At 42.3% G+C, this 15,748-nt stretch overlaps 1 protein-coding gene across 2 annotated transcripts in view; it reads right to left on the reverse strand.

The window, feature by feature from the left end:
- Dnmbp (dynamin binding protein) overlaps positions 1-15,748 on the reverse strand; it is a 124,300-nt gene that overhangs the window by 13,438 nt on the left and 95,114 nt on the right. For both annotated transcript variants that reach the window (XM_004625544.2, XM_023708980.1), the window contains 8 exons: positions 14,621-14,814; positions 13,576-13,675; positions 5,696-5,843; positions 5,003-5,020; positions 4,266-4,465; positions 2,326-2,456; positions 1,357-1,461; positions 797-925 (listed from right to left, as the gene is read on the reverse strand). In XM_004625544.2, coding sequence (XP_004625601.1) covers positions 797-925; positions 1,357-1,461; positions 2,326-2,456; positions 4,266-4,465; positions 5,003-5,020; positions 5,696-5,843; positions 13,576-13,675; positions 14,621-14,814 — 1,025 coding nt within the window. The remainder of the gene's footprint in view (positions 1-796; positions 926-1,356; positions 1,462-2,325; positions 2,457-4,265; positions 4,466-5,002; positions 5,021-5,695; positions 5,844-13,575; positions 13,676-14,620; positions 14,815-15,748) is intronic.

Consider the following 15,748-nt stretch of genomic DNA (forward strand, 5'->3'; position numbering starts at 1 on the left):
GAGGATCAAAGAGTTCCAGGCCAGCCCGGGCTACATAGTGAGACCCTATCTCAAAAACAAAAACAAGCCACTATAGGTTTTGAACCTATGATTAAATACTTTAGTAGCAGTTTTGTTTGTTTTTGAGACAAGGTTTCACTATATTGTTCAGACGGAAAGATACATTTAAGGCCAGCCTTAAATTCACTATGTAGCCTAGGCTGACCTTAAACTTACAGCAATTTTTCTGCCTCGGCCTCCTGGGTTTGGTGGCATCTAATTAAAGAGACTTTATTGCTTGAACATCTAGAAGTTTCCCTAAGTGTGCATATCTGTTTTGGCCTTGAGCCATGCAAGGTGTTTGAAGAAACTGTCACATTCTACCCAATTCTATCTGTAATCTCATACATAATTATCCAGAAATTCCCAAACCAATTTATCCTTTAGTACTTTCTACGTAAAGTAGTTTGTACTTTATAGAAATCTACTTGGAAACACTTAAAACAGAATATTTAGGAAAATATCAGCATTATCAATAGTGATGCCAGATTAATTTTCTAGTCTTCCTTTCCTAGTCTATGCTCTGAAATTAAGTTGATTACAAACTATTTTTTAAAAAAAATCCATTAATTACATTTTGGCCCTACCTGTCCCTCTACCTGAAAGTCATGTTCTGAATATAAACCCATACACAAACAAAATTAAAGGACACACTGCGTTTCTGTCCCTGTAGAATTAACTTCAGCATGAGCTGCCACTAGAAGCGACCCTGGGAAAGGCCAAGCTATGAAAAGGGAGTTGCCACAGGCTCACTTACGAAATTGGTGAAGAGCTGGTCACTAATGTAACGATGCACCTTTTCAAACTGCTCCAGGTCGCGGTGTCCCCTCTCCACACACAGGTCCCACATGCTTGAGGCGGCCACCACTTTCACACATGCCGATTCCTGAACAGGTGAGAAGCACACATCTCGCCTGTGAGAACACAGAACTCACCTTCACTTAGCCCACAGAACAGTGTGCAACAAAAGGGTTCTGTCACAGATTTTCCTCTCTGATGTACTATTTCAGCTTTGAAATAAGAACACTCTTATAAACTGATGTGAGGCAGAGAGAGACTAAGACTTTTAATTACAGAAAAACGGGCAAGGGCTTTCATCATCTCCTTAGCATTTCTCTCTGCCTCCTATAAAACAGGCTTTCTTAATTTACCAAAAGTAAATTCCTCGGTTTCTGATCTATGTCACTAGGTCTAGGGTACTGGATTTGCTTTTAAGGGTATTTTTGTTGTTGTTTTCTCTTTTCAATTAGTACTTGTTTGCAGTACACAATAATTACATTCATTATGGGGAGTACAGAGAATGTTGTTGACACTCACCCGGATATGCTGGAGGTAGAGGGATAGGTCTCGGATAAAGGATTTAATCAATCTTTCTTGCATTCGGAAGGTCTTTTCTGTTTCTTCAAATACCTCATCTTTTATCTGTTCAAAATAAACAAGTGCTGTAAGCAAATTTGGATTCTTCCATCTATCTTATTGGTAAAATTATCCTTGTCAGAAATATCTTCCACTTAGATGTGAAACTATTCATGTCTCTCCATATTGAATTGAACCTAGATACTTCTCTGTGGCTTTTAAAGACTGCAAAAGACATGGCCCTGTCCTCCCAACCATCTTCCCCTCGGCTGCTGACATGAATCCTGTCACTGGTCAGGCTTCCCTCTTCATTTCCGGCATCACCACATCTGCTGACCAGCGCTTTGACGCTCAGACAAACGCTAAGGCCAGCGAGAAGCTTGCTCTCACTGAATTCCGCTTTTGCTAAGCACTACAGCATTCAGAAACGAAGTGTAAAACTAAGCCACTGAGACTCTTCTAGCTGGCATCTCCACAAATCATTATCCCGGGCAGCATGAGACGCAGTAGGATGAAGTCTGGAGGCCAGGCCTGCTCTCAGCACTGTTACTAAAATGCTTCTCAAGTCACTCATCTTCCTTTTCTGTTGCCTTACTTGTAACATAAGGTATCCTTCCTAGTGATCTCTTAAATCCCTTCTAGCTTAATATTAAAATTTTAGATTTTATCTCTCCGGATGGATTATAAGGGCCTTAGGGGTGTTGAAAACCATAAAGATGATTAAATTCCAACCAACCTGGCCTCCTCCTCTTGCATATATTGCAGGCAGCTTGCCAAGGCACTGATGTCGGGTTGGGTGGGTGGACCCACATAATCAGTACCACGGCCGTCCCTACCGCTGGCAAGGCCAGAGGGGCGGCACCAGCAGCTGCTCCACGGAGCCCTGCAATGCCACCGAAGAGGCACTGGCTGAAGGCTCGGGGATCTCACCTGCGGAGCGAAGCCCGTGAGGTGCTTCAGGTGACTGCTCACTCGGTTGGACTTCTTGATGATGGAGTGGATGTTCAGTTTGGAAATCTTCTCCATAAGGCTGTCCTCATCCCCCTTACGGTACTTGAGCACTAGGGAGGAGGTCAAAGTGGTCAGTCTTTCCGGAGGCTGAATTACATGAGCTAAGAACTCCAAAATTACACAGTTCTTTTAAAAATGGACACAAATTTGGATTAACAACCTAAATTAGAACTACTGCACGTCTGTACTTTTTTTTTGGGGGTACAAAGAAGGAAACCAAGAACCTGGGCCTAATCCAACGAAGGAACCCCCCGGCCCCCTTTTGAAAAATTTTTTTTGTCTTTTCTTTTTTGCAGGCACATCTTTAATAAGCTTATAACTGAATAGATAAAATATGAATCCAAATGGTCATTTATGAACAGATACAACACCTGAAGAACACTAGGTTGAGATTAGAGTCAAGGAACGAAGGTGGCAAAGGCGGAGGGAACCAATTGATGACTGGGATGAAGAAAGTCCTGGAGACTAATCCCTGGGCCTGTCACATCACGTCACGAAGGTATGGCCATGAATGGGCCATTTTACTTCTTTGAAATTCATTTAATAGTTTCAAGCCCCATAAGACTCATATAAATGGTTTTTGTACATGAACTACTAGGAGCTCCAGTGGCACAAAGGGTTAGTGCGCAGTACTACTAGATCTTTATATCCATTGCTCTTACATAATACCTTAGCTATTTGATTAACTACTAAATCATATTTTAGGCACAGTCTGCAGAAAAGCCTACAGATAACAACAGAAAGATCAGAAAGAAAACTGGGTAACCATACACTTAGTTGTAGAGGATGAAGATAATGTATCAGGAGACAGAACCAGGAGAAAAGGGCTTGATGGCAGAAAACTCCAAAAGCTGCTGTCAGTATTATGTATGAACGTGGATGACATGACTGAAATTGAAAGCGTGGAGAACTGAACCCAAGACCTTTTCACTGAGCCATGTTCCCAATCCTTTATTATTTTAAAATGAGATCTTACTAAGTCACTAATATGCATGACTGGGCTTGAATTTGTGATCCTCCTGCCTCAGCCTCCCAGAGTGATGAGATTAAAGGCATGCACCATTATGCCTGAGAAGAGATTCTTACCACTATTCGAGAACTGCTTTATCACTGATACCTTATTTCCAACATCCCAGAGTGGGAATTTTAATATTACTACCCTTTCCTTGCATGTTATGTATTTTTTTCCCACATCACATTTGTCCCAAATTCTACTATCATTTTTTCATCATAGCCCTATTCAACCTACCACATGCTCTGTCCATTTTTGGCACAGTAAGTCTTTTGAGCAGGAAAGCTTTCTCACAGGGTGTAGAGGTCCATACATTGTGTCAACCTGGCTAGATCACCTCTGGCAGTTTCAGACCCTGGCCAACCGCCCCCCAGAAGAGGAGGGCCCACCCCAGAGTGACGCAGCACAAAAAGGGCATATACAGGGGTCCAAAAAAGATTCAGCGTTCCACTTCTTAGGAGGAATTTTAGTCTTTGCAGTCAGCTTAGACTTTATCTCCTGGCTTCCAGTGACTTTTCCAGGAGACTCTTTGGCCTCCGGCTTGGTTCCTTCAGCTTTCTGTCACAGATTCTTCAGCCTTTCATCCCTTCCATCACAGACCCATCACCTGACTGATAGAGACTTACACAAAACACTGCAGTGAGCTTCCGACCTTGGACTGAATCCTTCAGTCTCAGGTATGTAGATGCCCTGTGCACGCTTCTTCATCCGACTCTGTGGGTGACCGTCATAAGCCAATCTTATAATGTTTTTACATTTGTACGTCTCGTGTTATATCTATTCCTCTAGTAAAATCCTGACTAATACACAGGGCATACCTCCTTTTCAGCAATTAGGCTTTTCTTACCCAGATCCTTTCGACGTTTATATTCATTAATGTTAACGTTGATTTCCTTGACAGCAAGGACCGCGTTGGCTAAAGGCACTTTATCTGGATGGAGTTCTGGGGTGGAATTCAGCAACTCCATTAGTAACAGTGGGTAGCGCATTACTCTCTGTACAGGTTTGATGAGGAAGGAGCCCAAGTTAATGTAATTGGTGCATCCCCTGTAAGAAAAGGCAAAAAAGACTTCAGTCAGCTGTCAATAATAAAGCTCTCTGGATTCTACTCACTATTTCTAAATTAACTGTTCTTTGACAGTTTCATTCATTCAATAAACATAATCATGAAAGGATTATGTTCTGAAAAATAGGGTCATAGTCTGAGAAATGCATTATTTGGTGATTCTGTTATTGTGTGAACATCACAGAGCATACCAACACAGGCTAAGATGTCTCCAATGTCCCAGGTGATACAATCTTAGGGGCTCACCATTATATAAATAGTTCCTCACTGTGTTTCATATTTGCTGGGCCCCTAACACACAGCAGGCACTGTTCTGGGGGTTGAGGATTCAATACAGACCAAAAATAGTTCTTGCCCTCATGGGAAAAGACAGGCAATAAATAAATATATAAAGTATCACTTGGTGTTTATCTTCTAGGTTTCTGTCTATAATTTAAGAAAATAAAGCTGGCCTTTTAAGGATTAGGGAAAATTCACTGACTCAAGGAGCACATACAAGAAGTAGCCAGGGGACTTACCATTCATTATACAGGCTCCTACAAGGCAGGGAACATGTGGGAATAAAACAGACAGAGTTAGAGAAAGGATGCTAGTGTTCTCACTGTCAGAGCATCACTAGTAGGCAGACAACAATCAACTAGATAAAGAAACTTCTGAATATCTATGGTGACACATCTCATCTACTAAAAAGTTATCTTCATATCCACTTGTCCAAGATTACAGCTTTATAACTTGTTTCTCCAAGACCGGGAGGATCGCACCCGATGGTCAGGAGTAAGGACTGTGTTCTTCTCGCCTATGCACTTACTTATTTGGACCAGGCTATCTTCCTGACTGCCTCTTTCTGAGAAAAATGCTGACTTAATATTTCACCTCTATAGATAACATGTGATTTAAATGGACAAAAATACAGACAGAAAGCTTAAGATCTGCATAAAATACAATGGGAACAGGGAAAGCTACATGACAGGATGAACAATAACAAATGGATTACGTTTAAAATAAGACAGACAGATGTTGTTGAAAGTCCAGACATAAACATGAGGTGATTCAAAAAGGCAGACTAGGGGCTGGGGAGATGGCTCAGTGGACTAAGCGCTTCCCTGGCAAGCACAAGGGCCCGAGTTCAATCCCTGGTTCCACCAAAAAATAAAATTAAATAAAAGGCAGACTGAAGATCTCTGATAGAGTGAGGCAGTCAGAACTCCTACCTCAGGTCGGCCAAGGAGTCCTGAAGATGCTTCTGGATCTTTTCATCCTTCTCATACATTTCCAGCAGGGAAATGGCCTCATCGTGATTCTGGCAGTAAACCTTGTATGTTCCCTCCAGGTCATCCCGGTGATCAAGAAACACAGGTCCTTTGGAGTAGACACAAGCACAGTCATCAGTAACTTTCTGGTCAGTGGCCTAAACATAAGGCACAGGGCCAAACATTAACACCAGTTAAGTCTTATTATAGGAAACAATAAGGGGCTGGGGAGATAGCTCAGTAGAATAAGTGCCTGCCTGGCAAGCGTAGGGTCCTGAGTTCAATCCCTGGTACCACCAAAAAAAAAAAAAAAAAAGAAACAATAAGGCTATTTATCAAATGAATACATTTTCCCGTAATAGCTCAAAGTTAAAATAACTTCAAGTCGAACATAGAGAGCCACATCACCGACATATTCACTTTTCCAGCCCCACACAACTAGCTCGGCTCCCTAAACCAGCCTCCAGCCCTGCTCATCTACACAGAAAGGCACCTCCATGTGGGTATGTGACCAGAACCACAGGCCCCCTTGCTCTTGCCCAACAGGAAAATGTGCCCAGGGATGAAGAAACCTTTCTACAGTAGTTTCTGTTTCTTTGTGCATAAATTAAAAAGAGGACAATAAATGCAATTTATTATACTGAATTGAATAAAATGTGTCAATGCGAAAGTCCCACTCTTTGATACAATCACACATGTAATTCTTTTTAAGGTGTTAACAACATGTATCAATGAGCCTAATTACCCCATTTTTTACCGTATTGATGAGTGATCTAAGACACTGGTAACACTGCTTGAAGCCGAGCACTTCTGAAATTTACCAGCAATAACCTAACGCACTGGGATACCCGCATCATCTAATGTAATAGGAACACGTATCTTGTTATGATGAACTCATAGGAATAAGTCATATTTTGGGTTTGTTCCATAGGGACAATGATAATGAACTCATGCTTTAAATAAATGTTAAATTTTACTTGGAAATTAGTAAAACCTAAAGATGTAATCTCGTTTTTCTGTGTCCAAGTTCGAAGGACCATGAAATGAACTGACAGACCCAGTCTTTAGCCTGCCAGGCAGCCCGCCCTGATTTGTAAGCAGACTCCTAAAGGACTGCTTCTCTGAGAGCTGCTGCCTCAAAGTGCCTGTCTCCTGACTCACTCACACCTCTTTCCTCTTGCCCTTTGTTCCTTCTATCTTCTGGCTTGCAGTGCTCCGCCAAAAACAAAACAAAACAAAACACCTTCTCATCCTTATTTCCCTTTTTGCAGCATAATCCTACCTACTGTTCCTTGTAACTATTTTCTCATTTTCTGGACATAGCTCTCCCTCTCGGACCCTGACCCTACCTCTGGGTCACCTCTGTTCTCATAGTGTGTCCTCAGGAATTCCCCATTCTTGCACAGATCAGTTTCTATGTAAGTTAAATTTATTTCCTTAATTATAGCTCCTTTCTGTGAGAGAAACTTGATGTGTTTTCATGAGCTTTACCTCCTGCTGCCATCTCACGGGAAGCCCTACTTCTGTGTCTACTCCAAAACTCAGCAGTCACTGTGGGGCTGCCTTCTTTTGGATCTTCAGGGCTAATTTGGAATTTCTGAGTCAAGGGTCTTTATTCCTACAAACACCTATTTTCCTACCTTTTTCTTTTGCATGCTTCTTTCCCAGTCCATTCCCTATCAGCAGTCTTAGATGCTTCACAACTCAAGCCACCTACGATTCACACTCAGCTTGCTGTTCTTCAACCTCCTGGGCCATGACAACTCTACGTCACTACAAACTAGCACAGCAACACTGCCAGTATCTTTCAAATTATGGGCACAACCTACAAATGAGTCATTAAATCTATGAGTCATGATCAGCCTGTCTTAATGAAATAAAAAATAAAGTATCAGAAAACACTGAACATAGTAAAATTAAGTACAGACATACACACAAACATGTATCCTGGGCCATGATATAAAAAGATTGGCTTCTATGGATTATATTTAAAACAACATAAAGTCCAGTCCTAGGTGGCATAAACTGCTCAGAAGGTACACTGTGAAAGGATAATTTAAATTGTGTGCTGTAAATTTAAATTGTGTGCTGCATTATGTGGTTAAAAAATTGGCTGAAGGGCTGGCTGGGTATGTATCTTAGCGGAAGAGTGCTCGCCTGGCATGTGAAAGGCCTTGTGTTCAATTCCCAGCACCACAAAAAGAAAACAAAACAAAAGCAGCAGAAGGAGGAAATGAACCAGGGTAGAGCAAATGTGTATGTGCTGGTATGTCGCACACTGTCTCAGAAAGCAGACCTAAAGGTACTAGTGACAATGGCCGCTACTGGTTGAGAAGAGCTGGGTGACTAGGGATACAGGGTAAGTAGCTTTTCATTAGATGATTTTTTTTTGTGTACCTTTCTAATTTTGTGCTATGTAAGTGTAATAACATAAATTAAATTAAAAGTATATTAAAGTTAGGGGCCAGCTAAATAGCTCAGTAGATTAAAGTGTCTGCAAGTAGGCGCAGGGGCTGGGGTTCAAACCCCAGGCATGTGGGCCCTGCCTCCCAGGTGCGCTGAGACTGGGCATGGTAGTGCACACCTATAATCCCAGCTCTTGGGAGGTTGTAAACAGGCAGATCACTACGAGTCCGATCTAGTAGTGAGACCTGAACACCCTGTAGACCCTTCCCTGAAATTAAAAAAAAAAAGATTATACAGAAAAATATATTAAAGTCAATTCAAACATTTTTGCTTTAAAGAGAATAAAAATTCTTAAAAACCATTAAATACATATGGAGAGCTGGGGAGATGGCTTAGTAGGATAAGCACTTCCCTGGCAAGTGTAAGGACCTGAGTTCAATCCCTGGTTGCACTAAAAAAAAAAAAAAAGGAATTTCAAAACAAGATAGGAAATCAACAATGATTGTTATATTGCATATTGCTATGTTCAAAATAGTTGCTCAGATTACCAGATATAAGCATGCAAAATGGTCAAAAAAATTAAGCATTAACTGTTCCTTTCAATAAAGTAACAGGAGCTGGGGAGATGGCTCAGTAGAATAAGCATTTGCCCGGCAAGCACAAGGGCCTGAGTTCAATCCCTGGTTCCGCCAAAGCAAAAAAACAATCAATAAAGCAACAGAAATCAGTAGTACAATTATCTTAGCTATCCTGTGTGTGTGTGTGTGTGTGTGTGTGTGTGTGTGTGTGTGTATTCCCCCCACTCCTTCTTTCTTTTCTCCTTGTTTTTCATCCTAGTTGTTCTTTCCTTTTGAGCAGTTTCTTTACCTTCCGCAATATCTACTGTACTTTCTGGGTTTTGTTTACTTTTTCAGTTTCTTACACTAGGGAGACAATATGATGTTTACAATCTGATTTATTTCACTTATATTCTAGCTGTATCCGTTTACCTATAAAAGCAAAAAACAAAAAAGCTTACATAATTCGTGACAATCTACCTCTGCTTGCGGCTTCATGAGGCTTTTACTTTGCCTTGCTCAGCCTCCTCAGACCCCACAGTGCACAAACCTCAGGTGCCTTCCTTCGAGCACATCACGGTCGGGCCCTGCCTGTCTTGGAAAGGCTGAGCCTCTAGACTCCCTCTGAATCTAGGTTCCGAGGACTCCAGGCACCACTTTTCCTGCACGTGCTGTCAACGCGTCTCATCTGGTCCCTAACTCCTTCTGTGACTTCAGACAAAAGGTGAAGGTAAGAATGACAAAGACAGAGCTGGCCAAATAGCTCAGCAGATGAAAGCTGCTGCTCAGGCAGACACAGCAACCTATTCCCTGGTTAGCACGCCAGCCCCACCCGCTCGGGCATGCTGACATGGCAACTGGCAATTGAGACTGCGCGTGGTGGCACATGCCTGTAATACCAGCTCTAGGGAGGCTGAACATAGGCGGGTCACTAGGAGTCCAATCTACTTAGTGAGACCCTCAAGATCCTACAGACCTTGTACTAAAATACACACACACACACACAAAAGGAATGATAAATGAAAAAGATGGGGTTACATGGGTATTTTGTTTTAATGTCCAATTTTATTGTCATAAATATAGAGAAATACTCTAGAAGACATTAATCTGACTATGAGATTAACAGAGGTCACCAGGCCTACTTGAAAATTCTCAGGGCTGCTGCTACCCTCCTACTATGATGGACCTTGTCCCAGACATTTCCAGGAGCTAGGACCATGGCAGCATAGACATATTTGTCACAAATCTGAAAACAAAGCCCACCAGGGCTCGCATGCCATGCTGGCCCTGCCCCCAGGGAACACTGAGCCCAAAACTGAGTCCAGGCCTGGTGGCACATGCCTATAATCCCAGCACTGGGGAAGCTGAAAACAGGAAGATCACTATGAGTCCAAGCTGCATAGTGAGACCCTGGACCAAATACATACATGAAAAGACAAAGCCTCTAGAAAGCTTCAACTGCCTTTATGAAGGAAGTACCTGCCAACTGACTGGACTGGACACAATCTGAGACAACATCTCACAGACACCATCTTGGACAGGAAGTCATCTGACCTCGGGTTACATCTGGCTAATACCAGCAGTGTGTTCCTGCTATCTGTGTTGTAAAAGTGCTTCCCAAACAACCTGCATAGGGGCTGGGGAGCTGGCTCAGTAGAATAAGCACTTCCCTGGCAAGTGCAAGGGCCTGATACAATCCCTGGTTCTGAAAAAAAACCAAAAAAACAAAAAACAACCCATAAAACCAAACCACCTCTATGAATATCAGCTGGTATCTAAGATTCATTTTTGACACAAAGGGGACCAAAGAGAAAAAGTCACTTTGGGGAAGACTATTACCTAAACCCCCCTAAGGGTCCAAATGTAAGAATTAACAAATAGTAAAAATCACAAGGTATTTACTTATTTAATCCCTTTTAGATACCAACTAACTCTCATTTCTTATAGTTTAAATAAATGATCTACAGTTCTCATTTTAAGTGCCTGAAAAAAAAAAAAATCTCAAAAGTTGAGATCTATGCTTCATCACTATCAAAGCAGGGTCACTAGGACTTTTCCAGTCACCTCAGAGTGTGCTTCTCTCCATGGTTACCTCCCTGATCCTCTAGTTAGACCAACAACAAGGCCCACAGGTGGCCACTTCTTACTGTTCCAGAGGCGTAGACACACAGCTGCATTCTGGGTAATCCTGGACAGCGGCATGAGCTTGGAGGATGACCTCAGTTTGAATGTCAGCCCCGCCCATTGCTAGCCACATGACCGCGGGCAAATTTCCTTCATTCTCGGTTCCCTCATCAGTAAGGTATGATGTAGAGTACCTAAACCTCTCAGCGTTTTCTGTAAAGAACTGGCCTACCCAGAGGGTGTGTAGGCTGTGCAGCACAACTGCTTAAGAAGCATTAACGTGGCTGCACGGTCCTCTCACACCACATAGCCATGTCCCCTTCCAGGAGACCAGAACCCTGATGCTGCTCTTTTTTTTTTTTTTTTTAAGGGAAAAAGAAATATAAATGTAAATACAGTACACAGGATAGCTTGAATAACTGCACTGCTGATTTCTCCTAGTTTATTAAAAGGAGCAGTCAATCCTCAAATTTTTTTCTTTCCTTTTTAAGTTTTTTTTTTTTTCTTGACCAATTTTGCATGTTTATATCTGGTAATCTGAGCAACTATTTTGAACATAACAATATGCAATGTAACAACTATTGTTGAAGTCCTATCATTTTGTTTAGTGAAGTTCTTAGCGTTCCTGATGCTGTTCTGATAGCCATCTTCTCCTGGGTACCTGCTGGGAAACTCTGGCCAAAAGAGTACAGTGAATAAGAAAAATGAAGGGACGCCCTGGACAACAGTTCTGGACTCCTGGAATGCACGGCTGGAGCGCAGAGCCGAATCTGCAGGACAGGTCGGCAGGGCTAAGAGGAACTTACTCTCAGAGATGTTTGCTTTGGCCAGGGTGTTCCTTCTGCCCTGATAAGCTTCCTGCCAAAGCGCCTGTTAAAACTAGATCAACATACATGACGAAGCAGGTCATCCTTTTCCATCCCTGTTCCATGACCAAAATTTATATCCAAGTGTTGCAACTGTTTTTTCTTCTACAACTTTGTTCTCATGTCTTGTGTTACAAATAAATAATCACAGATGTCTCCGATTGCTGCTGTTTTCCTAAAACTTTAGAATCAGCCCCTTTGGGTCCTGTCAGTGACTGAACTGAGTACTCTTTCATCCTCTACACTGCCACAGTTGCGCTCTGTGACAGCAAGTCAGGCAAATGCTGCTTAGTCTAAGCCAATATCGCGACCTCGTTTCTCTTTCTAGCTAGCAGTCAGTGTAGAAGCTTGCTGGGAACCCATCTGTGGAGAATGAGAAAGAAACTGGATGGGGGAGCTCTGGAAAAGGTCTGTCAACTCTCCAACGCCAGAAGGGTTACTTTCCTCTGCTGGCTGTTGCGGGAGCGCGATGGCTGTGCTCGTGGTGGCCTCTTGTAACTATGGTTTTAGTAAAACAGCAAAATAATAGATAGTGTGTCACTTCCAAGATGATGTCGTATAAGACACTGCGGCTCCTGCCCCAGGATTCCTCTAGCTCTCAGCTTACTCTGGGAGCTCACAATTCACTCAAGTCAGGACAAGGGTTCCTGTGGCAAGGAGCTAGGCCTGAGGAGTGGAGTGAGCTTGCTTGGAAGTGAAACCCTCAGCCCAGCAGGCGGCAGGCCAAGAGCCCAGCTCAGCCTCAACTCGGCAGCCTCAGTCGGAACGCTCCCCAGCCACTTTCACATTCCTGACCCACAGAGCCTGAGACTTTCCTGGGTGTTGTTTTAAACTGCTAAGATTCTATGAGATTTGTTGTACAACAATAGACTAGTAAGTTCTCCTTTCTTTAACAGTTAACGTTCTTAAAACATTTTAGACAATGATCCACACACATATATTTTAAAACATGACTTAGAATATAAATACTTGGAAAAGAAATTTATTTATTTATTTAATTTTTGAGACAGGGTCTCACTGTGCAGTTCAGCCTGTTCTTGAGCTCAATTTGTACCCAGGCTGCTCTTGAACTCACAATGATCCTCCTGCCTCAGCTTTCTGAGTGCTGGGATTACCAGCGTGAGCCACCATGCCCAGCACAGAAATTGTTTATTTAAAAACATAACTGGGGACTAGGGATATAACTCAGTGCCTGGCAAAAACAAGGTCCTGAGTTCGATTCCCAGTACCAAAAAAAAATTATTACTTATACTACATTCAAATATTTTCTACTTTATTTTATTTTTCCATAATTTTACTGAGAAACAAATAGCACTGAGACAGTTTCAAATCAAATTGGTAGGACAGTTGCAATAATTAACACAGTGCATACATTCTTCCTAGTGGTTAATTGCTGTACAAGATGCGGACTTGATATCCTATTTACAAACACCATTAGAACAAATCACTCTATTCATTAAGAGAATGTAACTATATATCTATCCTAACCACTTTGAATACACAGATACAAAATGGACATTCATCTGTATCCCCTTTTTTTTGTTAAGTTCCATTATTTGAATATTATAGGTGTATAAACTCAGCAAAATATTCTAAAAGAGTCCAGTAGTCCATAATTCTACTTATTTTACTAAAAATATATATATTGGGTGTGATCTTCTAATCTTAAGACCCAGTAGTGGACCAGAACTGTGACTCTGAAAAACATCATACTATATAACATCTAAAACTTTTAGTGCTAACGTACTTTATATCTAAAAGCAGGCTGAGATAAAAGAAGAATCAGGGGTCAAGTAACTTTGGAACTAACAATCCCACATTAAGCTCAGGATCAGAAAGGCCCCTTCCTCCACCTCACCTAGCACAGAGAGAAGGGCAGTACTCATACCTACAGCATCGCTGATTTCCAGGGCTGCTAATAATTGCTTTGAGACTTTAATCACCATCTGCATATTTCCAAAAAGTCCCTCAAAATCAATGTTTGGTACCTGAGAAAAAGAAACAAAGCATAAAAATGCATGCAAAGGTAATTAACATACCTATCACTGGTATTTGGAATATTTCAAGGACTGTACAAAATTGTTCAACATCAATTTTTTTTTTTTTTAACTTACTTTTACCAAGTTTCTTCAGTAGAAACATCCAATACTAACTTTTTTTTCTTTGCTTTTTGAGTTAGGATTTCACTGTGGAGTTCAGGTTAGCCTTGAATTCACTTCACAGCCCAAGCTGGCCTTGAACTCACAACAATTCTCTTGCCTCAGCCTCCTGATTACTGGTATTCCAGGTGTGTGCCACCACACCCAACCCAGCACTATATTTAAAGCCACCCTTTGTCCTTGATTCAACTATGTTATCATTTGGATTTAGTGTGTTCTCCAGAGTCCAAGGGTTACAGGCTTGGTCAACAGCCTGAGGAGTACTGGGTAGCGGGGGAACCTTTAAGAAGTTGAGCTTACTGGAAGGCAGAGGTTATTGGAGGGGTGCCCCTGAAGGGGATATTGGGATCCTGATCTTTTCATTCTCTACCTCATAGACAATATGTGGTAAGCAGTTTGGTTCTACCATGCTTTGCCTGCCATGATGTTCTTCTGACTTGCCACAGGCCCAGAAGCAATAGAGTCAGCCAACCGTGGATTGAAACTTTGGAAGCCATAAGCCAAAAGCAAACTTTTTCCCTTTCACATTTGTTTTCTCAGGTATTTTGTCACAGCAATGGAAAGCTGACTAAAAATTTTTTTTGCTCCTTCCTCCACTACCACATTAATACAATTTCTATGAAACCAATGTAGTTTGTAATTATAAAATGCAGTAGCACTTACAACCTTTATTTCAAACCCAATAATATTCTGGGGTAAAAGCTCCCACACCTAATGCTTCAGGTATGAAGGACCACATTCACAATCATGACAACTGCCTGTCATAGTTCCTACCTGTGCCTGCTGTAAGGGCACCATGATCCGCTCAATGCACATCTCTAGATCCCGGATGTAGTCTCTTTCCGTCTGAAGAAGTTCTTCTACCACTTTGGTTCTCTTTTCCAGCATTCTCTGCTCTGGGTTTTCGTAGGATAGAGACCCAGAAGGGGCCACCAGGGATGAAGACTGTGAGGAGAGGAGTGTTATTTCTAGAAAAGACAAGAGATAGAGTTTGTGGAGATAGAGTTTCACTTTGTTCAGGTTGGCCTTGAACCCACTAAGGAGCCCAAGCTGGCCTTGGGGAGGAGCTCTGGGTACAAAAGCAGGGTTCTTTAGTAATTTGAGCCAAAAACATTCCTGGAGAACCAAATGTCTCCCAGTTGTCAACCATGAGGAAAGAAAAAGATTTGAAGCTTAGCAAGTCATCCCTACAGAGACTTCTCTCCATGCAATACCATCTTGAGAGTCTAGAAAAGGAATTGGCTTGCCAGCCTAGTGCTGCACACCTGTAATCTCAGCCCTCTGGGAAGCTGAAGCAGGTTCAAGCACAGAATGGGCAATTTAGTAACTTGGTGAGACCCTGTCCAAAGAAAACATTTAAAAAGGCTAGTGATGTATTTCAGTTTGAAGGCCCTGGGTTAATTTCAGTGACCACACACACACACACATGCCTGCATGTTGGCCTTTTTTTGGAGATAGAGTTTCGCTTTATTCAGGTTGGCCTTGAACCCGAAGCAATCCTCCGGCCTCCTTTTCCCCAGTGGTGAGATCCCAGGCATACACTGCCATGCCAGGACAGAGCTGGCTTATTTTAAGAGAATGAATCAGTACTGTATCTATTAAGTTCCTGGCACCAGGGGTTAACAGGTAGGGCTTCATCAAGAATTGTTGTCACTTTGCAGTGGGGTGTGGTCAGTGTGTTGGGATGCACCTTCAATCACAGTACTCAGGAGGCTGAGGTAGGAGGATTGCTGCAAATTCAAGGCCAGGGGCTGGTGAGATGGCTCAGTGGTCTAAAGCACCTACTTAGAACAAGCTTAGCAAAGCACAGGGACCGCGGTTCAATCCCCCAGCACCACATGCCAGCCAGCCCCGCCCCCTGGTGGGCTGAGCTGGCCACACACACACACACACACACACAAA

Source organism: Octodon degus, unplaced genomic scaffold (assembly GCF_000260255.1).
Source record: "Octodon degus isolate 3935 unplaced genomic scaffold, OctDeg1.0 scaffold00010, whole genome shotgun sequence".
Taxonomy (NCBI): domain Eukaryota; kingdom Metazoa; phylum Chordata; class Mammalia; order Rodentia; family Octodontidae; genus Octodon; species Octodon degus.